Source organism: Nannobrachium achirus, assembly GCF_963921795.1.
Source record: "Nannobrachium achirus genome assembly, chromosome: 2".
NCBI lineage: Eukaryota > Metazoa > Chordata > Actinopteri > Myctophiformes > Myctophidae > Nannobrachium > Nannobrachium achirus.
The window spans coordinates 20248391-20276305 of record NC_137811.1 but is presented as its reverse complement, the minus strand read 5'-3'; the positions used below and the strand labels follow the sequence as shown (position 1 = coordinate 20276305).

Below are 27915 nucleotides of genomic sequence, written 5' to 3'. Positions count from 1 at the left end.
CGGTCTGGAGTCCCGCCTACCGTTTCTGTTTCCGTATCCGCTCTTGACAGGTTATACTTGGAGCGGAGTGGATACGTGAACCTGAAACCCGTGACATTCATTTCATTCGTCGGCTGCTGACGATAAAGGGAAGGAGGAGGACCCACCAGACCAGGACCCGTCCTTCCTTAGGTTTCTTTTTTAGGTATTTGCGACAAACCTGGGCAATAAATTAATCGTTATCGGCCATAATTAGCCGTTATGAAAGGACCGGCGACCACCGAAAATGGTCGCTAAGAAAAGCAGCCTGGCCGAACTGGACGACGACGATAAGGTGGACTCATGGCGTTGTTGTTGCTGCTGGTTCTCTGCTGGAGCCTCGCTAGCTAGCAGCTAACAGCTAGCACTCAGTCAGTCAGTCAGTCATCACAGAATGGGGAACTAAAACAAGTGAAAAGCTAACGCTCTACTGTCCAGCTATTCTCCAAACAACCACCGGACTGATTCATTATCTTAACACAGAACTATTAAATCGAGTCGGATGAGTCACTACTGGGAACCACCATCATCAGATCTACGTGCCTTTTAGCCTCTTCTTCCCCCTGTGTTGTTGCTGTTGTTAGTGTTTCTGTTGTTTACATTCTTGGGAAAAAGAGGAGAAGATCCCATGATGATGAAGAACTGTGAGTACCAGCAGATCGACCCCAGGGCTCTGACCGTCACGGCCGCCTCGGCCCAGGGAGCCTCCTCCTGCCCCGGCGGGGGGAAGGACTCGGAGGACGCCGCCGGGCTGCTGCTGCTGCAGCGGGGGTCCGCCGGGGGTCCTCCGCCGCCCCGGACCCCGGCCCAGGGCCGGAGGAAGTGGGAAGTGTTCCCGGGGAAGAACCGCTTCTACTGCGACGGGCGGATCATCCTGGCCAGGCAGAGCGGCGTCCTGCCTCTCACCCTGGGCCTTATAGTCGTCACCTGTGGCCTTTTCTTTGCTTTCGAGTGAGTTGTTGTTCGTATCTTCTTTATCCTGCATATTGTATTGCAGTGGTTCTCAAACTTTGACATTTGGAGGTCTCCCCTTAACTTTGACAGTGTACAAATGGATCCAAATGGACCCGTTAGGGTTCATTTGGTTCCATTTGTAGACTGTCAAAGTTACAGACTTGTAAGGGTCAATTAGACCCTCATAAAGGAGCCTGAAATCCTCTTTAAGAACCACTTGTTGTATTGTATTGATTGATGGACTGAATACTTTATTAGCAGTTGGCATTAGGAAAAGCACAAGATGGTACAGTTCAGATACAAGGTCTACTATAAATAGGATTTAAACCTAAGAAAGCAATATGGCTTGTTTACATTGGGGTCCTTTAGTACTCAATTCATAAGAGTATTTATTGTACCCTAGGACATTTTATTTAGTTTTTTAGTCGTTTATTATTGATTTATTGGTGTTGTTGTTGGTACCCTTGGATATCATACATATATCACAGATTTGACTTTGACTTTTCGTATCCAGGCTATCTATCATAGCTATCCAAATGTCGACTCAAAATCGATCAATGCATCTATGATAGTCTTGGGGAATTGAATACACAGTACCACCATGGACACAAGTCCTTAGGGCTGATCCTTTTTTTTTGCATCAATCCAAGGCTGGTGTGGTTAGGAGAGGGCGAGCAAGCTATCTCTGTATGAATGCATGTGCAAGTTTATATTTTAGTTTTTATGTGCATGTTTATGAGTTTGTGCACAAGGTTATGGGACCCATAACCCACAGTACTTGCAGCACTAGAACTTGTTGCTGTTTTTGAAAACAACAAATGATGGTGCATGCATGCATGAAAAAAAAGGTATTCTTTACACCTGATTCTGTCTTAACTCTGGGAGTGCACATGGGTCCATTTGGTTATGTGCACTCCCAGAGTTGCAAAAGGATAACATACATTAGTCAGAAATGTAAACCGCACGTGGTACAGTCAGACATTAAGGTTAATAAGTAAGTGAAGTAGCAGGAGTTTACTGTGTAATGTATGTGTTGCAACAACGAAGACGACACCAAAAAAACATGCATTGTGGGGACGATGGGGATGGGACGATACCCGATATTATCGTTTATCGTGATTAAAAAACACTCATGATAATCGTATCGTGGAGATTTTATTTGTCATGATTTCGTCCTCCGTCATGCACTGGGGTCAATTCACCTTTTATTTGCCGAGCTGCATATCTGGTACCACTTAAACCCTCTATGTAAAAGGTGCTGCTTATAATATACATAGTTGATACAGTCTTTTTGTCACTCTCTATCAAATGTCTTTGCCAATTTTTTTTTATTATATTTCGGACATTTTGCGACATTCACGATTATGACAAAATAATTCCGATAATGTCAAATAATCACGATTAGACGATTATGTCATAATCGTGACAGCCCTAATCGTCCCATCCCTAATTGTCTCCTTTGTCTGGCCACAGCTGCCCGTTCCTGGTAGAGCGCCTGACCGTCTTCATCCCTGTGATTGGCGGGGTGCTGTTTGTCTTTGTGGTCGTCGCCCTCCTTCAGACCAGCTTCACCGACCCGGGCATCCTGCCCCGCGCCACGCCGGCCGAGGCGGCAGACATCGAGAGGCAGATAGGTACGGTAAAATGGCTAGGGCGTTGCCAGAAGGCCAAACGTTAAATTGTCATATTTGAAAGAAAAATTGTCGTACATAACCAAAAAAAGGGACATCACGGTTGTAAATATGTAATTTCACAAAATATTTATCATATGTATGTATGTATCATATTCACTGATTTACTGACTCATTTTGAGAAGCCAAACCGGATCCCGAATCAACAGCCAGGGAATCTAGTAAATTCACTCACCTTTTAAAGAAAAAAAGAATGGTAAAATTATTGCACAATTGGGCATTTTTGGCATTATTATTATCATTAGGGTGAAATTATCCTACGAATACGATAATTATCGTACTTCTAGCAACACTGAAGGGGAATGACGCCCCCCGCGACGCGTACCCACGTGGGTCTGTGGTCTGTGCTGTGTTGGGGTCGCACTGTAGCTCTTCGTGTGAATAGATGTCGTTTCGACAGGTTGGGTAGAAAAAGTTGTATTTAACTCGACCGACGAGCACAACGGTGAATATTTCCCGGGGTCGCACTCAGTCTGTCAGCACTGATCGCCTATACCCCTGACCTCTCGCCTCATTGGTCAGTTCCCGTGTGAAAACGTGTCATTTTATGCTGCGTTCACACACTAGCTACTAAACAACCAGGCGCGACCGGCTGCCTTGCTGCTGACTCACCATTGAAGTGTTGCTCAAGCTGCACTGCTGCTGGGTTGGGTTACTTACATACAGGACAAGGAACTGGTTGGAATGAGTTTTTCTTCCTTTTTACAGAACATAGCAGGAATTGTGGGAGAGGGAGAGAAGGGAAATGGTGAAAACAAAAACATGATTGATTGACGCTTCACTTGAGTCATTGAAGCACTGTCAAAAAGTTGAAGATTGCTCAACTTTTATTTATAGGGCTGTCACGATTATGACATTTTACATGACTATTAATTGTCACTCAAATAATTGCGATTAACGATTTAATTGTGCATTTGTCGTTGATAATTACCTTTCTGTTTGGCTTTTAGGCTTTGAGGTTGCACATGGCAATCATGACACATAACTTATACAAAGAAATTACTGACATATGTGGCAATTCTATACTTAAAAGAACATTGATAGTGGAAATGGCCGATCTACAAGCTCACACGTAGATCTGCTATTTCCACAAATTTCTTAAAGTGTTTGTAACTATATTAACATTTCTCAACATGGAAACGATATGACGATTATGCAAAATAATTGCGATTACCTCAAATAATTGTGATTAGACGATTATGTAATAATTGTGACAACTCCAGTGCCAGTGAGAAAGTATTGGGCTGGCATCACTGTGTGGCTTCAATGGAAGGCTTCTACACAGCCTTCCATTGAAAATGACCTAGCCTGTTGTTGTGTGGCTGCTGGTATGAACATCGAGCAGATTTAGGGGTGGGGGGGGGGGGGGACTAGTTAGACAGATTGGATCAGAAAGCTTTGCCATATGGAGGTCGTTGTGTTGCTGACCTAAGCAGATTACTATCAGTTAGCATCAAGAAGCAGTCACTCAGAGCCAGGTGTTTCCCTCAGATCATTTAAATAAAAGGGAAGTCGCTATCAGTGCTCAACTTCATTTATGGAAATAAAAAGCTAGATGCCTCAACCACCGCTGCAACGTGTAACAACTGGAGGCCGGACGTACGGAAAAACTGAGGGAACGCTGCCAGTCAAAGTGACTACTGGCCAATCACAGCGTGCCTTTTCCGAACTTTCAACAGTTGCCTGGCTCCAGCCAATAGACCTGCCCACTCTCTGAGTGCGCAGAGTCTGAAATAAGGCTAATTAAACAGAGATTTATTGGCATGTTTCCATCTAGTTCCTGATGTTGCGCGGCTCAGCTGTTCTTGGGTCTACCTTTCCATGTCTAAAACCAGCAGCAACAGACAGTCATGTTTGTTATTCCTTTTTTTCCCATAAAGTTTGGAGCACAAAAAAGTGAGTTGCAAGCCCTCCCTTTAAAAGAAGAAGAAGAAGAAAAAAAAAGATTTCACTGCCCTTACTGTTAGTTGACGCCAAAAATCAGAGGATGTTCGTCAAATTGTTCTTGAGATGATTTCTCAACAATTTCATTCATAAATGAAACCTATGTCGGTTGCCTCTTTGTTTAGCTGTGAAGCCAGTGACTCACTGCCTCCTCTCTGTTGTGATGTTTCCTATAACCCCAGACACGTCGTCGGGGTCGTCCACGTACCGCCCGCCTCCGCGGACCAAGGAGATCCTCATCAACCAGCAGGTGGTGAAGCTCAAATACTGCTTCACCTGCAAGATGTTCCGACCGCCACGCACCTCGCACTGTAGCCTGTGTGACAACTGTGTGGGTAAGAGAGAGAGACACACACACACACACACACACACACAGACATAAACACATGCACACACAGCAGTGGCTCAGGGGCAGAGTGGCCGTCTTAGAACAGGGAGGTTTACCGAAGGGTTCCCAGTTTGATCCCGGGCTCCCCCAGAGTTAGTGTCGACAAGACTCTGAACCCCTAGTTGCTCCCGATGAACAGGTTGTTGCCTTGCATGGTTTCCTCCACCATCGGTGTATGACTGTGAATGTGTGTACAGTATGTGAATGGGTGAATGTGATGCACAATCTCTGTAAAGCACCGTTTACAGTTTACACACACACACACATGCAACGCCCTCTACTTGATCGTACTACAGCGTCACAAGTAGTAGATCTACATGCTCGAAACACGGCATGGAGTGACACGTTTTGAGCTTGTAGATCTGCTACTTTTGCTGTTTTGGAATTTGAATCCTGAAAAGTAACAGACAGTTTTGGACATATGAGGTTTCCACCCAACAGAGACAATTATGCAATGAAATCCTTAAAGGAGTAGTTCACCCCAAAATGCATTTTTTTCTATTCATTACTCACGCCATGGAGACTTGAGTCCAATAATATTTTGTGTTTTTTGTTGCATTCCTAAGACAATAATTTGATTATAATAAATGTACCCCCATCGAATCTGTATGGGGACCCAAATGCATTCGAGTCCCCATCTGGAATCAATCGGGGTACATTTACTATAATCAAATTATTGTCTTAGGATTTTTTTTTATTGAACTCAAGTCTCCATGGTGTGAGTAATCATTTTGAGGTGAACTACTCCTTTAAGCTCTTGACTCCCTCTGCCTTAAACCACATGAACCCCAGTATCCCAATTCTGTGCATTTCATAATAGGAGGAAATGGCCAAATCCATAAGGCCACAACAACACGTTGTGTTGCAATGCGTCATGGGCCTTTAGATTGGATATGTTTCCTATTTGGCAAGTATATTTAGGGCATGACAACGCAACAAGGAAAAACCCCTAGCCCTAATATACAGTACAGGATAGCATTACACATTATACAACAACAGTGTGCTGTGATGGGTGTGCCAGTATCAACTGTTCAGCGATCTGACGGAAGCGAACTGTTCCACAGATGGGTAGAGTGTGATTTGATGCTGAGACGAGTGGAAGCACTGAGAACAGAAGTAGAGATGGGACGATAAGCGATATTATATATACATTTATCGAGATATCGTCCTCTGTCATGCACTGGGATCAATTCACCTTTTACTTGCCGAGCTGCATATCCGGTACCACTTAAACCCTCTATCAATTATACTTATAATATACATACTTTTTTCACTCTCTATCAAATGTCTTTGCCAAAAAATAGCTGATCTACAAGCTCATTGAGCTTGTAGATCGTAAATCGCGATTTCTGTTGTCACAATAATCGTGATATGAAATTTTGGTAACACTCTATGAAGCCAACACTTGAAATGTTCATATCGTCCCATCCCTAAACAGAACATGAGTGTGGGGGGAGGGAGGTAGCCACAACTTCCCTAGTGTGGTCTCGCTGTTCACGTAAAGTTAAAGGTCGCTGTTCACGTAAAGTTAAAGGTTGTCTCATGACATGCTGTTTTTACAAAACAAAGATGCAATGTCAATGTTTCAATATTAAAGAGTTCATGTCACGCCCTGAAAATTAACATTATGATACAGTAGGTCAGGTGGTCTCTCTGTTCTGTATCACCGTATCACTGGCTGCTCTCTGCCAGAGCGCCTCCGTGCTCAAGACTCACACTGACCTGGAAATTGAGGAAGTGCACTCAACATAAAATGTATTTTAATTGTAATTCTGTGCATATAAAATATACAGTATGTACCCGTTTCAACGTTCGTATTATCTTAGTTGCATACGTTCATGTGAACTAGTTTGTTTATGCTTTAACATTGTAATTATCAAAATCGCTATGATGATTTCTTGCTCTGCTTGTCCATCCTCCGCCGCCTCACTGCATTTGTCACGGTCAGCGAGCACCGCCACCGACTTGGCTCCCTCCTCTTCGGCTAAAATCCATCATAGCGATTTTCATCATTTCAACAAATAAGCATAAACTAACTACTTGACATGAACAATGTTTCTAAAACTAAGCTATTTGAGGGGTAATATATATGTTATATACACAGATTTAGAAATGAAAGACATTTTCATGTCAGGTCACTTCCTGGATTTCTTCAAAGAAGGTCTCAGCAAGAACAGTCACCAACGTGTCATGGCGGCGTCCCATGGTGTGCCAACATCCGGGTGTTGTCTGTTCCTGCCTAACCTTCCTTGGTTTTCTTGGTGTGGGCAAGGGGAGGATGGGGCGACAGACAGACAGACAGTACAGTACAGTAGAGGTGCTTTTGTAGTCCTACACCAGCCATTTTGAGGACCAACACAGGTGTTTTGATTAACATAGAACATTGGTTCTATGCCAATCAGACAAATTGAACACCTGTGTTGGTTCTCAATATGGCCGGTTTAGGACTACAAATGCAACCCATGATATCAGATAGCCTGATTGAACCTTTTTTTAATGACATACGGTCTTTAAAGGAGTAGTTCACCCCCCAAATGACTTTTTTTCTATTGATTAGTCATGCCATGGAGACTTGAGTTCAATAATTCTTTTTTGTAAAAAATGGATTATAGTACATTTACCCCCATTGATTCCGGATGGGGACCCGAATGCATGTGGGTCCCCATCCGGAGCCAATGGGGGTACATTTATTGAAAGCAAATTGTTTTAGGAATGCGACAAAAAACAAAAAATATTATTGAACTCCAAGTCTCCATGGCCCGAGTAAAAACGGCCTGAGAAAAAAAAAGTCATTTTGGGGGTGAACTACTCCTTTAAGGTCACATCACACTCTCCCTCCAGACCTTGCATACAGGAAAGCAGATGGAGCCTTGTTTGACACAAACAGCAGTATGTCTAAAAGCAAACATCAGCCGGGTGAAAACCCTAAACAGACAAACAGATAATTGGAAATCTGAGGTGGAACAAACGTTAGGCATTACCACAGCCAAATAGAGACATTCCTTTCAGATGGGGTTTCTTTTGTTTTCAAAAGAAGATGACTTATTTTAATGTTTTCAGAAGAATTGTGGATCACAGAGTAAAGCCCTTTGCACACAGGACAGTTGCGTTTTTTTCGTTTGCGGCATGAATAAAACGCATTGGATTTGGTGTGCAAGGCTGTGCGGAATCGGCGCTGCAGATCCAAAAAGGAGTCATAAAAGGAGTGATGAGTTTTTTACCGCATGCGACAAGACGCACGAATCGAACTGGGTTCGATCGAGAAAAAAACGCACGGCGGCAGCCACTCGTCGCACGGCTAATTCGGAGCCGGTGTGCATGAGGTCGTAAAGAATCATTGTTTTCTTTTCAAAAAATGATATTGTCCGTTTTATCCGTGCGGTTAAACGCGCCTGTGTGCAAAGGGCTTAAGAGCGCATATACCACATAAATAAGTCTGTAGTCTGGCCTGACCCGGGTTTGAATTCCAACCCGAGGCTGTTGGCTGCAGGCTGCATGTCACCTCTCTCTCTCTCTCTCTCTCTCTCTCCCTGCCTTTCCTGCCTTCACCGTGTCTGACTGAAATGAAGCAGAAAATGCAGGGGTGTGAACACACAGAATGGCCTTGAAAGAACGTGTAGGCTGGGTTCAACCTTTTGAAGAAAACACAATGGTTTGCTTTTGGGTGGTTCTTGGCCTTAGCAGTTAGTACACACAACCTTAAAGGAACACACAGCCCCCAAAATGACCTTTTTCTATCAGTCACTCACCCCTCAAAACAAAAAAGAATATACTGGATTGAATTGAAGAAAATGGGGCAAAACAAATCTCAGTCTTGTCTGTGCTCATTATATTAGCTGAAATTCTAGTATTCAAAAGACTTCAGGGATAAACGGGCTCATGCACGAATCGGGTGCATGCCAGGGCGTGCATATGAACTCAGCCTGTGTTGAACCCCACGTGCACGCCCAGGCACGTTCCTCATTCATGCATGAGACTCTTTATTTACAGCATTTAAAGTTTTAAATGGAGAGAGAATGCACTGTTTGAAAGTATTTAGCACACAAGACAGTGAAGACACTGTCGATTATACTGTTAGAGCTGTTTTGGAGTTAAAGGACAATTCCAGGCTAAAACATATGCCTCCCTTAATTTGCCTTTTTATCATGATTGTTCCTACCTGGTTTGGTGGATTTCTGTTGATGCCCCTCATCAATAAGATAAGAACAATCATGGCAAAAGGCAAATTAAGGGGGGCATATGTTTTAGCCTGCAATTCTTTTTTTTAATATAGTTTTGCTGATGTTAATCTTGGATCCCTGTGTTCTCAATTATTGTCAAGGTTATCAATTCATCAAGGGTGGTCTGTACTTGGTTCATACTCCTCCTGCCCTATGGGCCACAAGGCAGGCTGCTTGCTTACTTAGCTTGTAGATCTGCTACTTTTGCTGTTCTTGAAAATGTTCCCCTATAATGACATTCCAAAAATAGGGATGCCAGGTTTAACCCATTTAGACCTGAGGCCGATTCTAAAAACAACTTCTAAAACCTAACCTAAGGTTCCCGAAAACATACAAATTCATAAAATCTATTCTCTTGCTATATTATACTAATGAGACACAGAGGTGGCTCCCGGTTTTAAAGGTGTAACAACGTGGCAGGCACGTAGCGTTGTTCCGATGTGTTATTATTTTGACGTCCCATTTAGTCCGAGGCTGGTGAATGTTAACCTGCCGACTCTGGTGAATGCTAACCCTAAACCTAATCCTAAAGGGACCTCAGACTATCGCGATTTTCCCATAGGTGGCAACAGGTCTAAATGGGTAGTGGTTAATATACACCAGGATGTATGGTAAATATTTGCTTACTTACTGTGTTTACTGCTGTACATTTACTCCCTAATCTGTAATGTACATTTTTGTGTTTTCTCCCTCAGAGCGCTTTGACCACCACTGCCCGTGGGTGGGGAACTGCGTGGGGAAGCGGAACTACCGTTTTTTCTACAGCTTCATCCTCTCTCTGTCTTTTCTGACGTCGTTCATCTTTGGATGTGTCGTCACACACCTCACCCTGCGTACGTATACTATGCTCTTGCCGTGCACACATGCACTCCACGCAACACGTTGGGACTTGATCACTTTGTGTTGTCAACCTTTCCTGCACAGTAAACTCCTCAGTGGTTGTATTGTTCTAATGAAACTATTGACAGTGTACAAATGGAACCAGATGGACCCGTAAGGTTACACTATTGAGTTAAATCAGGGTTTCTGCGTGTCCCTAAAAAGTCTAGAATTATCTGAAATTCAGGCCTTTTAAATTGTCTTAAAAAAGTACGACTTTAACAGGTCCAAATAATGTATTGGATTGTGAAGTTAACGTTACTTTTATCAAGTGATACTCACTTTTAAACGTGTTCACATCGATCACATTATAACAAAACTACAAAAGGAAGACCAAAATGGAACCAATAACATTCATGCGCTTCAACCTTGAATAGCTTAAATTCATTTACTTAAGATAGATCCGGGACATTGACTTTCCTCATATCCTTCGTACCTTTTGTTTTGCCAGAACGGATATGAAATAAGTCTTAAATTGCATCTATAACGGTCTTGAAAAGAAAGTTTTAAAGTCTTACATTAAACTTGTGGAAGCCTGCTGAAACTCTGTTAATGAACACTGAGGATGTTTAGTTTTTTCTTTACGGTGTAATGGTTTTAATGAGAGGCTGTTTTGGGTGTGTTGAGCTGCCTGTAATCTTCTCTGTTTTACCCCCCAGGTTCCCAAGAAGGGAGAGGCCTTATCCAAGCCATCACAGAGAGTCCTGCCAGATATCCTTTCTGTACTGACAACATTCCTGCATGACATCAGCTCACAATGCATCTGTGATGCGCTGTGAGCTTATAGATCAGCCATTTTGGGGTAAAAAGAGCAGAGCGCCAAGCCAAAGATCAAGTTTACCAAGTACTGAGGTTTTAAGTCGTTAAATGTTTGACAATTTTACATGAATCGTGTGTGTGTGTGTGTGTGTGTGTGTGTGTGTGTGTGTGTGTGTGTGTGTGTGTGTGTGTGTGTGTGCGTGTGCGCTAAGCGACGGTGGTTTTCCCGGTGAACCTAAGTGCAACGGTGGGGGCCGATGGGCAAGGAGGGTCCCGAGCTTTTGAGAAACAACTAAAATAAGACCTTAAAACCTGGCGAAAAACAGGTGCGTGCATTAGGCAAAATGACGATAAAGGAAATCATTAAATGGAAAACATTCAATTAACTTCTGAAAAGCCTACTAGGCTTTAAAACCTGGCGAAAACAGTTGCGTGCATTAGCGCAAGATTAGATGAGGATAAAGGAAATCATTAAATGGAAAACATTAAATTAACTTCTGAAAAGGCTTCTAAGCCTACACTAGCCTTCTAGTAAAACTAGTGGAACTGCGATCTTGCCACATGTGAATAATTGTGGTTGTAAACAATAACACAGACAATATAAATCCTTAGTCTTGTAGTGGGAAGAAGGGGTTATCATCATGGCCCCAAATAACCTTTAAATATCTTGCAATTGGCGACGAGTCTCTTACGAAATCGGCAAGAGTGTCTCTCAGATCAATACATAGAGCTATATAACCTCTCCATCGGCAATAGTCAGTGGTGTGTGTTCCCCACACTCCCGCGCCCCCACCGTTGCGCTTAGGTTCACCGGGAAAACCACGGTCGCCTCAGCTAAGGGGTCCTTGGCCTGAAAAACTTTGAAGACCCCCGTCCTAAACTGTTAATTATTCAGAAAACTGAGGGGGGAAAAATAACTTCTTCCAAATTCCAAATTATTATATTAGTCACAAGCTCTTGTTAACCCATTTAGTGCTCCAGACATGAACGGGTTAAATGTCCAGCGTGCCTCTCGCAGGCTCCATACGCAGCCATTATCTTATTTTGAAGGCCAGAAGTCCATTGCGTAAACAGTTCCGGGTTGACGTCATGACGTCATTCAACGGAAGCCTTCGTCACCCCATGCCGTTGCTAAAATGGCCGATCGTTGCCTTTGTTATTATGTTATTGTAGCGAGAATCTAATGCCATCCTTGGCTTTAAAAGTGTTGTTTGGAGAAAATGGACATTAAAGATGAGATCCACCGTCGGCCTCCATGTTATGGGATTACTATTTTGTGCACGTGGATCCGTGATGATGATGAATCGGCGAGGCCGATCGTGCCAAGACCTTCCAACGGACTGTAGGGTAGGAGAACCGGCGTTACTCTATATACAGTATTTTACGCGAGTATACTCGGGATCGGCACTCTAAATACTTGAGTATTTTTCACGAGTATACTCGGGATCAGCGTTAAATGAGTGAATACTACTCATTGATTCAATAATTATAGAAACACACTTAACCTGCTTTCGCTTAACTTTCTTTTTTGTGTGCAAAAAAATAGCTGCTCTACGGGCTGTGAGGAGCTTGTGGATTGGCTATTCGTGCTACCCTTGTCACACAAATTTTGAATTTTTAGAATTAAAACCTAAAATGAGTAAAAATAATTATTCAGATAGGAGGTTCTCTGCCTGTAGATGCTGTGGTGTCGTGCAGAACACATGCTGTGACTGACTGTAGCAACACTGTTGACGACGAGCCTTAGCTCTCTAAGCCAGCAGCTAATAGGATTAGAGGCATGGCCAGCACACACACACACACACTGTGTTGTCTCATGTCATGTCCATATGGCATGATGTCACCGGCTAGACAAATGCTGTAAAGCTGTAGCTGAGTGTGTGTTGTTTACAAGGTGTGTTTGTGTGTGTGTGTGTGTGTTGTTTATTAGAATCAGTGTTGGGATCAGGAATCGGGAGGAATCGGAATGGGTTCCATCACACTTGGAACCGCTTCAGCAACCGTTTTTTTTTTTTAAAGAAAACCGTTTAGCCAATCAGACCGTTAAGAGTTAAGAATCATTAAGAAACAACCCTAATTAGAATAGGAACGCTGTGTTGTACGCACGGTCAACAACAGTGGATGGGGCATTGATTAGGCATGTAACGATTCACGCGACTCAAGATTTGAATCGAATCACGATACTAGGTTCATGATAAGATTTTTTTAAATCTCTTACAGAGATTGTGTATTTTCTTCTTTTTTTTAACGGGTCCTCTGCTGTTTGCAGTGCACCATGATTCAAATTGCGACGTAATCACGATTTAAATTGTCACCAGTTTGAATCAATTTAAGATATCGTCACATGATTGTATCATGGTGGAAACAATTACCTCTGACATATGTTTCATTCAAGTTGACCCAGTTTACTCTTCTGTGTGTGTGTGTGTGTGTGTGTGTGTGTGTGTGTGTGTGTGTGTGTGTGTGTGTGTGTGTGTGTGTGTGTGTGTGTGTGTGTGTGTGTGTGTGTGTGTGTGTGTGTGTGTGTGTGTGTGTGTGTGTGTGTGTGTGTGTGTGTGTGTGTGTGTCTTGCACACACGTACACATTCATTTCCACACATGCAGCATTGTGGTCAACTTCAGTTGTTTAGTCATTAATTTGTGATGTCATTGTTCACTGTGACAACAATGAGTTTTGTATGGTGAATTGTCCTTGACGATCTCTCTTACTGTGGTGGAGCTGGTCATTTGCTTCTTCTCCATCTGGTCTGTTTTGGGTCTCTCTGGATTCCATACCTACTTGGTTGCCTCCAACCTCACAACAAACGAAGACGTAAGTAATATACTATGAAGAGCTCCACCGGCTGTCTGTCAGTCAGTCAGTCCGTCAGTCAGTCTGTCCCTCACGTCACGTTTTTGCCCTACTCTTATCTCGGGCACCGTTGCCCCTATCCATGCCAAACTTTGCACACACACTCCTCGGCTGGCAAGCCACAATCTCCACCCCTCATTTCTCACATGCCCCTCTTCTAGCACCACCATCAGGCTTAGCAAAACACATTTTTGGACACTGCTCCTACAGATTTTGCCCTAAAATCACGCAAAGCGGTACACAGTATCTCTAAAGTCAGTCATGTCATCAACATGGATCTGTGTCATTTCCCATGTTCCGTCCTGAATGGCTACGATTGCCTTCTAAAGTTTGTGTATGCGATGTGACGGTCGATTATCTCCGGATTAGGGAGTCTTACAGGTAATATCTGGTATTTATATAGCGCTTTTCTGAGTACCCGAAGTCGCTTTACAAGTGTGAGTGGGAGAGGGTAGGTAAAATATGACTTCTACCACTTTTTGTGGTCACATGTTCAGATACTGGATTCTGATTGACTTAAAACAGTGGTAAATCAGTCAACAACCTTGAGTTGGCTCACAGTTGTAACATTTGCAAGTTACAACTGTGTTTCATTTATATGGTAGAAGTGGTAGAAAAGCAATTTACCATTCGAGGGTCGTGGGTTGTTGTGGCACGAGGCTTACAACCCTGAAACAGTGGTAAATCAGCCAACAACCCACTCATGGTAAATGGCTTACTTCTTTTCCTATCACTTACTCGAACTGTGAACTTGAGTTCATGGATAATGATTGTTGGTGTCACAGTCCCTCACGGTCAATGAATAATCCACACACACACAGAATTGTAGAAAATTGGCATCCAGGATTAATAACACAAAAATCCATTTATAAACTCCCAACCCTGCTCTCACACAGTGTAAGCCAAGTCTCTTGTATCCAGTCGTATCTTCATAACTTCCAAAACACCACAAAAGTTTGCTATTTAAACCACTTCCGGGATAAACGGTCTCATGCACTAATGAGGCGTGTGGGTTGTGCCTGGGACTGGTTACACGGAAAGTGTTAAAGAAATAGTAAAGTTTCAGCTAAAAGACAGTGTTTTGGAAGTAATGAGGACACCTGGATTATACTGTGAGAGCTGTGCTGAGAGTTTAATATAGATTTGCTGTTGCTAATCCTGGATCCCTATTTTCTTCAATTCATCAAGTTTATTCTTTGTTTTTGGATTCTTCACTCTCTGTGAAAGAATGTGACGCAAACACAACTTCCCCATGAATTCAGGGCTTCGTGGGGTGAGTAATTGATAGGGGGAAAAAGTTATTTTGGGAGTGAATTGTTCCTTAAGTCTTCCTCTGCCATCGTAGGAAAAAAAGAATAGTGTACAGTTTACACCACCACTTCAATCGAAACCATCATAATCATTGCTAATAACTGTTAGGAATTGTTTTGTGCGGGACTGTCTTCACTCTGCCAAAGCCTGATTATTATTCTATACATTCCTTTTTCCAATTGATTCGATAAGGTGTTCTTCTAAGAGCTTTTTTTAATATATGAAAGAATTTAAATATCAACAAATTGATTACCCACTAGTGAAGATGGTCAAACTGCAAGCATACAACGCATCACAGCTTGTAGATATTCACTATTTCCGATATTCACCATTTGTTGTTGTTGTTTTTACCTTTCGCCTATAGTGACAAGCCAAAAATAGGGATAGATGATCAATATAATATCTTATTAAATTATCCATTATTTACTTTAATCCATTGCATTGATTTAGTTCAACTATCAGACTATTAACGTAATGTTTTTCCCCATGCAGATAAAGGGCTCCTGGTCCAGTAAAAGAGGTGCAGAAGAGACGGGGAATCCATACACGTACAACAGCATCTTTACAAACTGCTGCGTCACCCTGTGTGGGCCCATGCCCCCAAGGTCAGCACCAATGGAACTCTGTGTTGTTAGAATGTTCTTATTTTGATCATAAGACCCAATTACTTAAGGCTCACGCTAGGGCATTAATGAAAAAGTCGACAAGTCGACTTCCACCAGAGAAAGTCGAAGTTGAAAAGAAAAACTTTCTTTTGTGAAAATAGCAGATCTACATTCTCACGAGGCTCGAGACGCGAGGCGTTGTGAGCATGTAGATCTGCTATTTTCACAATTTCTGCCTCTATATATTTGACAATTTGGACAATGTTTAATTTGTCATTTTAGAGGTATTAACTCACTTACTGCCAATTAAAAATGCCCTCGAGTGGCATTAGTGCCAGCCCTCTCCATAGACTTCCATGTAATTTGTAGTGCACAGATCATGCACACCCATGCACAGATCATGCACCATGTTTGTGCAGGCTGTTCACAGCTTTCAAACAAAAAAAAAAGATTGGAAATCCGTTCAGGCATTCTTGAGATAATAGCCATTATGTTTTCCTAAAATGTAAACAAAGATGGCTGCCATGTTTGATAGATGGGGTTGCTATGGGGGTTAAACATGCAATTTCGCGATTTCTATCATGCCTACTACATTTTTTGGGGTCCAAAAAAATCTTTTGAAAAAAAAAAAAATTTGATTTTTTTTTTTTTTTTTTCCTAAGTAAAAGTCGCCCAAAGTCGCTTGGCAGGGAAGCCCATAGTGAGAAAGTTGCTCTAAAAGTCGCCTGGCACTGTATGAGTTAAAAGGTCCTTAAATTGGCACTTTAGAAATGTGCATATACCCCCTATACACTTAAACTTTATGTTGGTTTGTTTACAGTTGAGTGAGAAAACAATGTTTCACGTTAAGTTAATCATCTGGGGACATTCCAAAATAATTGGGGGGTCGTGTGTGATGCGATAAAGTCGACCTCAACTCAACTTTTTACTGAGTCGAGTCGACTTGCAAAAATCACAAGTCGTCATGCATACTCCAGGGTGGAGTGATCAGCTATCACCGCAGGGTAGTTTTCTAAAGTCAGAAAACGACAACATTACGTCATTAGCCGCGGTGAAGAGGCTTTCCCTGCAAACCCAGACACATCTCTGCTTTTATTTTCCGTCATCACCTAAAAAAGTGATGGCTTATCACCTAAAAAAGTGAAAAGCTATCACTTTCACCTGGGGTATGCATGAGCCTTAAATGTCAACTCCAGGTTTTCTTCAGAATCTGTATGACACTGATTTACTATGACACTATGTATGACACATTAGGAGTCCACTAGGCTTTTGTAACAGCTGATAGAGAAGGCCGCGTTTGATTTAAAAGTTAGATTAGGTGATAAATGCACTTTTGTGCAGCAGCAAAACATTGCTGTCTACCAGGAGCCGCGACTTCCTGGTCACGTGATACCCCGTTGCATTTTGGGAATTGGGAGTGTTTCTCTTCACATGCGGGTACCTCGTACAGTAAGCTACAGTTTACTGTAGATTACTGTACATTACTGTCGGGCACAGGGAGACATCAAAGAGTTTGACGAGTTGGCGCGTTGTGTGCATCAAATTAGATAACCCATTCAGAACGGGTACACATTATTGTGTATCATTATTTTATGCTTTAACTATTGAAAAATAGCAGATATACAAGCTCACAGCACGGCACCGAGTGCCGCACTGCGAGCTTGTATATCTGCTATTTTAGAAAAATCTTGAAAATTAGAATTTTGACACGATTCTATAAGTGTCTTTTGAATCCTTCTAAGATTTTTTGAAAAACCTATGTTTCTATGTCAGCAATCTGGCGAGCCATCATCAAAGAAAAGGTCCTTTTTACTAATATGGAGCCCAGTTAGTCTGTTCTTGAGAGACTACTATGTCAGTGGTGCTCAAACCTTTTCATGTGAAGGACCCCCAAAATGATATGTATTTGGCCACGGACCCCCAACTCAAAATATTTAGTTCCAGGGACCACCCAGAAGCAAAATTTGAGTTACAAACGTTCGCTTTGAAAAATACATATATTCAAAGATTTGCACACATGTTCACAACTTTTTCAAAAATAGCAGATATACAAGCTCGCAGCGCGGCACCGAGTGCCGCGCTGTGAGCTTGTAGATCTGCTATTTTTCACTGGTTAAAGCATTCAATAATTTAAAGGACCCCCATAACTCTCAGAGTTACAGACCTGTAATGGTAATTTACAGAGGAATAGCTAGCTCTTTGTGTTTGTCTTGTATGTCCATGGAAAAAAAAATATATATATATATATACATAAACGTCCACCACAAGCCAGTCATGGCGATGACTCTCACTCATGCTCTTGTGCCTTCCGTCCGTTGATTCCGCAGCCTGATCGACAGGAGAGGCTTCCTGGCTCCGGACGAGGCCTTCCCCAACACCTCCTCCTCTTCAGACGCCGAGCTGCCGCCCTTCATGGCCAAGAACGACGCACACATGGTAGGATCAGACACCTTGTGGTCCCCCGCTAGTGCCCCCCACCTGGGGGTGTAGCTCCCAGTGTCCCAACCCCTGCCCCCCGCCCCTTGTGTGTGTGTGTGTGTGTGTGTGTTAGGGCATTCACGAATAGTGATTTTTAGTATTCGAATTATTCGACATCAAAGTATTCGAATAGTCGAATATTCAACAGGACTGGCCAAACTGTCAAATATTAAGTAAGCAAGAGGCGAACATTGTGAAAATAGCCGATCTACATGCTCACAACGCCTCGCGTTGCGAGGCGTTGTGAGCATATAGATCTGCTATTTTCACAATATTTATCTGTGGAACCGAGTCACATTAGTGCAATCTGAGTTCCCAGAGGTTCTTTTTCTCGCCACTAGGGGGGCGAGAAGAACCTCTGGGCCAAAACTATGATATTCCTGGGCAGGAAGTTGTCCCAGGCTCAGAATCTGAGCTGGGACAATACAGGAAGTAGAGCCCTGTGCAAACCTTCAAAACATTCAGAACAGAAACCAACCAAAAACACTACAACAATATGCAGCCCATGTTTCAAGGTGAATCCTACCAGACTACATTACGTGTAATACCTACAATTCCAAGTGCTTGTCAGGGTGGGGGTCCCCAGTTCAAATATGTTTATTTTGGGGGTCACGGCCTAAAAAAGGTTTGAGAAGCCCTGGTATAGAGCATTGACAAATTCATCCACCAGGGGCATTGACAACTCATTCTTATGACTTCCTATCTAGCCAAGCTTTATAAACTATATATTTTTTTAAGAGAAAACTATAAAAAAATAAGCGAATATTCAACTTCGGTGAACAACGTCGAATAGTGACTTTGATATTCGAATATTTGGTGAATGCCCTAGTGTGTGTGTGTGTGTGAGTATGACTGTACTGTAGGTTGCTCAGGTTCCTCCTCAACATTAATCTGCTGCTGCACCCCGGAACGCACTGAAGCCGTGTCATGGATTGAAGGTTCTGAGTCGCCAAGAGTATTGGGTCAAACTAAGCAATAAAATACATGGAAAATATCTGAGCACTCAGACAAAACTGAAGAAAAAGTAATGTTTTTAACCCATTTAGACCTGATCAGGTCTTATTGGGTACATTGTTATACCTTTCAAGTCGGGAACACCTCCGTGTGTATTTGTTACAGTATATATAGCAACATTTTTATACATTTTCTATTTGTTTTTTGAATACAACTTTGAAGTTGTTCAGAAAACTCAGGTCAGGAAGGTGTTTCGACATTCGTCAGTGGAGAACTGATGACGTTCTACATCATCTCCTCCACTTTTTTTGTGTTAGAGAGCTTTTCCTCTTTTTAGTTTTTAAGTCAGACTTCATTCCTGTTGATTCCTGTTTGAGCACCTGGTTTGGCTTCTCATTTTTTCCTCAGAATACATGACATGTTCATATATTTCATAAAAGCCAATCTGCGATTGCTTCAAATGGTGTGCTCTTGGCTGCATGTAGAAAAGCTGGAACATAGGTTTAGGATAATACCTAACCATCATAAATATACATATTGGTAATTGTTTAGGAAACGCAAGTCACAGATTTGGATGGACAAACAAACATTTCAGTAGTGAGATTTGTTTTTACTTTACTCCCTGCTCTGTCCGTCGCTGTTGCAGCGCAAATTTCAGGTTTCTACTTTTAAAAGTGCGCTTCGCGCCGTTAGTACTTTTATCAAGTGTTTTATTTAATTTCCTTGTTTGTTTTATTTTAACTTTGACGAGTCGTGCCTTTTCTTTGACCTACCTCTATTGATTTGTGTTGTAAAGATGGCTGCTGCTTATTCCTCTGTTTTGGCACATACTGTATGTACAGTATTTTGAGGAAACGTTTGTTTGGGTGATTGTTGGACAGTTTTCTTTTCTTTCTTTTTTTTTTTTTGGTAAGCACTTTAGCACCTCATTTTTCACATGCTTTGGTTGTGTTTGCCATTCACACCAAACATCCTAACGTTTCAAATATCTTTGGTGTAGTCCGTCCCCAAACGATTTGAGGCACGATTATATGTTTAAACACTGTCCTTAAAATGGTTCAATGTATTAAATAAAAAATATATACACATAAATATATACACATTTTGTTTATTGGAATGTTGCTCTGTTAAGTTGACTTATTTCATTGCGCACAAATAATAAGACAATTGGCAACATTTGTGCTTGTGTTTACAGTATATCTTATTTCATCAGGAGCAGAGGCTCTAGTTTAGATCAGAATGATCAATAATATGTTAATATTTGTTTTCCAAAATGAAAACAAATCTTTTGGGGTGAATAGAAGTCGACATGTGCCTTTTTTTATGATTCCTGATACAAAAAATAAAGCATGTTCTATGGTTTTTCGTGAAATGAACGAGTAATGTCAATGTAAGCTTGATTTATACTTTGTTGTGCAATGGTGTCTGTCTTAAAATTGCATATCTACAAGCTGGTGGTGTGTTTGTTTGTTTTTTTGTATTTCTTTTGCACCAGCGATGTTGACTCGTGATGAGTTGTAGATCGGCTATTTTCAGTGTGTGACACTGCTATACATGATATCCATGCAGATCCATTGGAAATTGAAACTTTCATATATTCTGGAATAGATTCATTGTGCATAAGGTGAACTATTTTATTTTTATTATTGTTATTAGGCTGCCTATGTAATATTCTAACATTTTGAGATATGGATTTTCATGAGCTGTATGAGATGATCATCAAGATTAAAACAAAAAAGTATTGCTATATTATATTTTATAATTATGGCTGCCGGGTTAAGTTGTGAGATGGCTGTACCGCACCTCGTGCAACCCAAAATGGATTCTCTCCTCTGATTGGCTGAAACTGCTATAAAAAGTTAAAAACATGTATTTTCATTTAATGAGCAGGGGAGACTACTGATACTCATTGTCGGGTGGAAACCTTGTATGTCCAAAACTGTTCGTTTTTATCATTTAAAAAAAAGATTTAAACTAGTGAAAACAGCCGATCTACAAGCACACAACGCCTCGCACTGCAAGGCGTTACTGTGCACTGCAAGGCGTTGTGTGCTTGTAGATCGCCTGGTTTTCACTACTTTTGTGCGACAGCCTTGTCTGATGAAGCAGGGCTTTACTTCGCGAAAAAACATTTGAAACTTGGAGATACAAGGTTTCTGCCCGACAGTGACGATATATGCTGTGTATCTGCCAGTGTGAGCACAGCATTGATGTTCTATTATCATTAACATCTTTGTATTTTGCCAATTATTTGGGGGCCCACTTGCTATATCCTGGCAGCCCCCGTTGCTGCCGTGGCAGACTGGGTTAACCCATTTAGGCCTAGGATTAGTTAATGCTTTAACTATTGAAAAATAGCAGATATACAAGCTCGCGGCACCGAGTGCCGCACTGCGAGCTTGTAGATCTGCTATTTTTGAATAATCGTGATTTTGTAAAAGTCTTTGAATATATCTTTTTAAAAGCGAACATTTGTAACTCAAATATTTTCTTCTGGGTGGTCCCTGGAACAACATATTTTCAGATGGGGGTCCGTGGCCAAAGGCATGTCATTTTGGGGGTCCTTGACATGAAAAAGTTTGAGAACCACTGATTTAGAAGACATTTATAGAATAGGGTCAAAAATATTCAAAGACTTTCACAAAATAATGTTCACGATATTTCAAAAATAGCAGATCTACAAGCTCACAGCGCGGCACTCGGTGCCGTGCTGTGAGCTTGTATATCTGCTATTTTTCAATAGTTAAAGCATAAAATAATGGTTAAAGTGGTTAAAATCTAACACGTTCCGGGTTTTAAGAATGTGTACTGTAGTGATGAATGCCTTCCATCCTGCCAGGAGGACGACTGTCAGGATTTTGCTCTGTCCTGCACAGCCTGAAGGGGGCACTGTTGCTGTATAGACGGGTCCATGGTAAGAGTTGGGCTCGGCTTCAAATCCGTCGCACTCATCATCTCACCCCTCCTCGCCATCTGTTTGTTGTTGTTGTTGTGTAGCATGATTATCAGTAAATATCAAACGATAATACATCGTTGCTGTTCCGGTGGAAACCTCACATGTCCAAAATGGTTAACTTTTCAGCGTTCAAATTCCAAAATAACAAGAATAGCAGATCTATCTCCATTGGATCCATTTGGACACAGGTTCTTTTTGATCAGGTGGTAGACGGCCTGATCAGTGAAGAGACGTGCAAGTAGTGATCACCTGGTCATATTTCTCGCCACTTACGCGTGATTTCCTCGTTACTTTTTCCTCATTGGCTGGCCCAGCGAGGAGGGCTCATTGTTGCGACCGTAGGTTGCATTTACTATAAAAAAAAGTCAGATCCTGTGCGTGCATGCGTGCGTCACAGTACGTGACACCTCATCCCAGCTCAGCAGAAGAATATAGCTGTCCCTTTTATGCCCATATATGGAGATCCCTGATATCCTTTTTTGCCCATATGTGGAGATCTCTGATGTCATCAATATTAAGCCCACTTCTGGGAATGCCCATGTATATGGACATATTGTGTCAGTCTCATGTGGTCTATGACATCAAATATCTATGATGTCAGACGTCAATCATCTCCATATTTGGGAAAATATGGACACATTTTGTTCAACTTAAACAACCAACCAGGTCTGTGCATTTTTTTGGTCAAACTTGATCCCATGCCAAAGCACCAGTGCTCGGTCAGCAGTCTGCTGTCACCCAGGCGGATGCATGACCTTTAGGGTGAGGTCGCTTCTCGCCCTTAGGGCATCTTACTGGTATATACTGTGTATCTCTATCTGTGGTGCTGTTGGGGTCAATGTCCTCAGACAATGGCATAGGTATATGCCAGTACAAATAAGGATGTTTACATTATATGAAATACGAGCACATAATATGTCTGGACGTACAACAAGTGCGACCTGATAAATATGACTGAGTCATATCTTGTCATCCCATTCCCTGAAAAGTAACTGTTTTGGACATACAAGGTTTACTACACCCGACCGACCACGATTTATGCCATTTATAATCCCGTCAAGCATTTCAATAAACTACATTAGATGCTTTCATATTCACGTGAATAAAGTAAAAGACAAAGGAAGGCGACGTGGGGGAAAGATGCAGTCGATGGTTTTCTGAACAAGGCCCGTAGTCTGGATGATTTGGGCTGCGTGTGCCTTGCCTCTGGATGTGCATGGTTCACTTCACTGTCCATCGTTACGGTTCCTCACTCTGTTCCTCTCATTAAAATGGACTCTCTCTCTTCAGTGTTGGATGAACCTTCACTTTCCTCACATGTTGGTGTCCTGTCTCTGTGCTGTTAGGGTTGGGATCCATGTTCTGTCACATTCGGAACCGTTAACGGTAGTGATCGACCGACTATGGGTTTTCAGTGGCCGATGATGCCGATATTTAGAGAATGGTCAAGGCCAATAGACAAACTTTTAGTTCTCTCCCTACTAACAAATCATGTTGGTTAAACGTTATGAACCTGTGTTTAGATACCAGTGCACTTTCTCACGGACATAGAAAGCTTTGATAGGTGTTATAAACTAAAGATGAATAAAAAAAATTACCGAAGTTTGACCAATATCGATAAATCATTACCGATTTAATCTATCAGTAAATGTAAATTATTGGGACCGTCAGGTCGCAGTTACTATCAAAACCTCCACCGGCTGTCTTGTCAATCTGTCCGTCACACGTCACATCACACTTTTGCCCTACTCTCAGTCTCCGCCACCGTTGCCCCTATCCATGCCAAACTTTGCGCACACACTCCTTGGCTGCCAAACCACAACCTCCACCCCTCATTTCTCACATGGCCCTCTTCTAGCACCACCATGAGGCAAATTCTTGCAAAACACATTTTTGGACACTGCTCCTACAGATGTTCACACAAAGCGGTACACAGTATCTCTAAAGTCATGTCATCAACATGGATCTGTCCCATATTCCCTCCTGATTGGCTACCATTGCCTTCTAAAGTTTGTGTATGCGACCTGACGGTCGCTTATCTCCTGATTAGGGAGTCTTACTGGTTCTTTATGTGTGTAAGGAGTAAAAAAATCCCAAAAACTATTGGCTGAAAGCAAAAAGAAGAATAAATAAATAATCACACCCAGTGTAGTGTCAAGTGAGTTAATTTCATTAAGCGTTCTGCGAAGCTTGGCCAATGTGGTACGGACAGACATACATATACATACAGACAGACAGACAAAGCCAGATGTAAGCGTGGTTATCACCGCTCAAAAGCGATTATAAAAATAAGCCAAATGTTGCCGGCGATTAATTGGTCGACCACTAATTGGAAGCACCATAGAAGACAGGGAAGCACGGAAGCACCATACTGTAGGTCGCACCATTTAAACCGTCTCGTTTAAAGGGAACCGGTAAGGAACGGGACCGTTAAAGGAACCGGAATGGTTTTAAAAAATCCCGAAGGATCCCAACCCCGTTGTGCAGTCTCATGCCCAGTCATCCTCTTCAGGGCTCTCTGCTGTTTGCTTGGGTGACCCATTGTTACGTAACACTCCCTTCCGTTCCGTCTTTTGCAATCAGCCCCTCCGGCAAACACAGGAAAAGGGAAGAGGGAGGGAGGGGGGGGGGGGGGGGGAGCTTCCGTTCTTCTAATCTTCCGTTGTTGTTATTTCTTTCCTCGCTCACCTCACCTCACCTTGTGTGGATTGTATTTTCTTCATTTTAACCCATTTAGAACGGGTACACATTTTGTGTATCATTATTTTATGCTTTAACTATTGAAAAATAGCAGATATACAAGCTCACAGCGTGGCACCGAGTGCCGCGCTGCGAGCTTGTAGATCTGCTATTTTTGATAAAATCGTGAAAATTAGAATTTTGACCCGATTCTATAAGTGTCTTTTGAATCCTTCTAAGATTTTTTTGAAAAACCTATGTTTCTACAGTATGTCAGCAATCTGGCCAGCCATCGACAAAGAAAAGGTCCTTTTCACTTAACTGGAGCTCAGTTAGTCTGTTCTTGAGAGACTACTATGTCCGTGGTTCTCAAACCTTTTCATGTCAAGGACCCCCACAATTATAGGTATTTGGACACGGACCCCCATCTCAAAATATCTAGTTCCAGGGACCACCCAGAAGCTAAATTTGAGTTACAAAAGTTCGCTTTGAAAATACATATATTCAAAGATTTGCACACATTTTCATGTCTTTTTCAAAAAATAGCAGATCTACTAGCTGGCAGTGCCGCGCTGTGAGCTTGTATATCTGCTATTTTTCACTGGTTAAAGCATTCAATAATTCTAGGCCTAAATGTTAAGTCACAGACCTACTGTACTGCCATTGTTGTTCTCTGTCGTCACCATGCTGGATGCTTTTGTCCTCAACTAACCTTGTGCTTTTGTTGATTCACATCCGATGCACCCTGGGGTGCTCCACTAACTGTGTGTGTGTGTGTGTGTGTGTGTGTGTGTGTGTGTGTGTTTACGGCTGAGGCCGCTGGCGTGTTCCATGACACCGATAGGACTGTCACCATTGTTGCGTCGTCGACCCATCGCAGCTATTTGAGATGAATCGCATAGGGCTGTCACAATTATTACATAATCGTCTGATCGCAATTATTTGACATAATCGCGATTATTTTTCATAATGGTCATAATCGTTTCCATGTTGAAAAATGTTCATATATTTTAGTAAAAAATAGTGAAAATACAAGATCACAACGCGTCGCATCGCAACGCGTTGTGAGCTTGAAGATCGGCTTTTTCCACTATCAATGTTCTTTTTTAAGTATAAAGTTGTCAAATATGTCAGTACTTTCTTTATATATTTAGGTTATGGGTCATATTATCTACCATGTGCTTCAAAGCCTAAAAGCCAAACAGAATTGTAATTGTCAACGACAAAAACTCAATTAAATCGTTAATCGCTATTTTTTGAGTGACAATTAATCGTCATGTAAAATGTCATAATCGTGACAGCCCTGGAATCGCATTTATTTTTGATTAAATAAATGTAATAATCAATCACAATCATCTATCTGTACGCTCATGTGGATCATCTTGCCTTTAAAGGACAACTTTGTTTTTTTACAACAAGGGTTCGTATTTTAGATTGTAATTAGATAAAAGATAAGATGAGTGTTAAAATGTTTTAATTACTCCTTTCTATCGTTTTAGCCATTTGAATGACTTTGATTTCAGTGGTTGGGGGCATGCATGCAGGTGGCTAAATGTGTCTTTTTAGACACAATAAGCCCATTCCCAAGATGCACCTCAATCTTTCATGGGCAGATGTGACTTATGGGGGCTATTAGTGTTCCTGTAAAGAAATCGCTGGCTTATTGTGTCTAAAAAGACATTTTAGACACAATAAGCCACTTGCATGCATGCCCCCAATCACTGAAATGAAGGTCATTAAAATTGCTAAAACCGTAGAAAGAAGTAATTGAAAACATTTTAACACTCATCTTTTCTTTTCTCCAATTACAATCTAAAAGGTGAACCCATGTTGTAAAAAAAAAACAAAGTTGTCCTTTAAAGGGATCCCTGGCTAATACGACAAATATGCCTTGATACAGTACATTATAATTGTCCTCTATAACTACAATGTAAAACACCTTAAATATTTTTTCTTCTAGAAATAGCTAATCTTGCACTCAATAGGGGAAATGCCTGTCGCAAGTTGATGATGTCATAAAACCTTCCTATGGTTAATATGAGCATCAAATCAATATTTAAAATGTGTGTGTGTGGTTTTTCTTTTTTTTTGCACATGAATGCCATAAATTCCATAGGGATAGACCACAAATGGTTTTATGACATCATCAACTTGCGACAGGCATTTCCCCTATTGAGTGAAAGATTAGCTATTTATTTATAGAAGAAATACAATATTTAAGCTGTTTTTAATTTTACATTGTAGTTATAGAGGACAATTATAATGTATTTAGTGCATATTTGTCGTATTAGCCAGGGATCCTTTTAAACCTCTGAGTCCTCTACCGTCCTTGACCTCCTTGACCTCCTCCCCACAGTGCACCCAGAGCACCAAGGACCTGCTGGAGAGGGTGCTCCGATCCCCGGACGACGTCCCGCTGGGCCTGTGCTGTCCCGGCGGCGCTCCCAAGACCAGTCCCCTGGGCCCGGAGCAGTCCGTCTCCTCTCTCTCCTCCTCCGCCTCCTCCTCCACCTCCTCCTGCCTGAAGCAGCAGCCTCTCATAGGCGGAGGAGGAGAAGGTGCTCCTCCCTCTTCCTCCTGCCCCCCTCGGCGGCTCCTCCTCGGCAGGTCCGAGGACCCCAGAAGAGACTCGCTGCACTCCATCAACCCCGCCTTCCGCCTGGCCTCCCCCTCGCCGTCCCTCAGCCACCGCGGGGCCCTGGAGGTCCTGGAGGAGGAGGAGGCGGCGGCGGGGGACCCCGCTGACGTCGTGGACTTCGTCCCGCTGCGGTGAGCGGAGGGAGTGGAGTTTGGTGGTGGGATGGGGGGGAGCAGCCAGCCAGCCAGCCAGCCTGCCCACGCGAGAGGAGGAAAGCTACGTCCACTAAGACAGTGTTTCTCAAAGTGGATTCCAGCTACTCTGTGGGTTCCTTTATGTGGGTCTAAATGGACCCATACAAGTCTGTAACTCTGTCTGACAGTGTACAAATGGAACCGAATGGACCCTAACTGGTCCATTTGTACACTGTCAAAGTTAATGGGAGACCTTTAAATTTGAACGTTTGAGAAACACTGCACTACGAGAAGCTAAAGTGAGCCGGGGAGCCGTGAAACGTATTTAATCCAGGGGTTCTTCTGGGTTTTGTCTCCGTTACGCTGCTGCTGCTGCTGCGTCTCGCCTTCAGACGCTGTTCTCTGAACGTCGCTGTCGGGCTAGAAACCTCGGAATGAAATATTTTAACTTTTTAC

The 27915-nt window shown here is 42.3% G+C and overlaps 1 protein-coding gene across 2 annotated transcripts; it reads left to right on the top strand.

The window, feature by feature from the left end:
- Positions 1 to 141: 141 nt before the first annotated feature.
- On the top strand, positions 142 to 27138 carry zdhhc18a (zDHHC palmitoyltransferase 18a). Of its 2 annotated transcripts, XM_080744746.1 has the most exons (10): positions 142 to 969; positions 2446 to 2606; positions 4790 to 4942; positions 9911 to 10048; positions 10754 to 10805; positions 13563 to 13665; positions 15508 to 15620; positions 17948 to 18056; positions 21892 to 21966; positions 27044 to 27138. In XM_080744746.1, exons 1-9 carry the CDS (start codon positions 647 to 649, stop codon positions 21931 to 21933), a joined length of 1194 nt encoding a protein of 397 aa, XP_080600872.1. In that variant the 5' UTR covers positions 142 to 646; the 3' UTR covers positions 21934 to 21966; positions 27044 to 27138. The 2 variants fall into 2 exon arrangements, with proteins under 2 accessions (XP_080600872.1, XP_080600871.1); XM_080744745.1 differs by lacking the exons at positions 21892 to 21966; positions 27044 to 27138 and having other exon boundaries at positions 17948 to 18245.
- Positions 27139 to 27915: the final 777 nt, after the last annotated feature.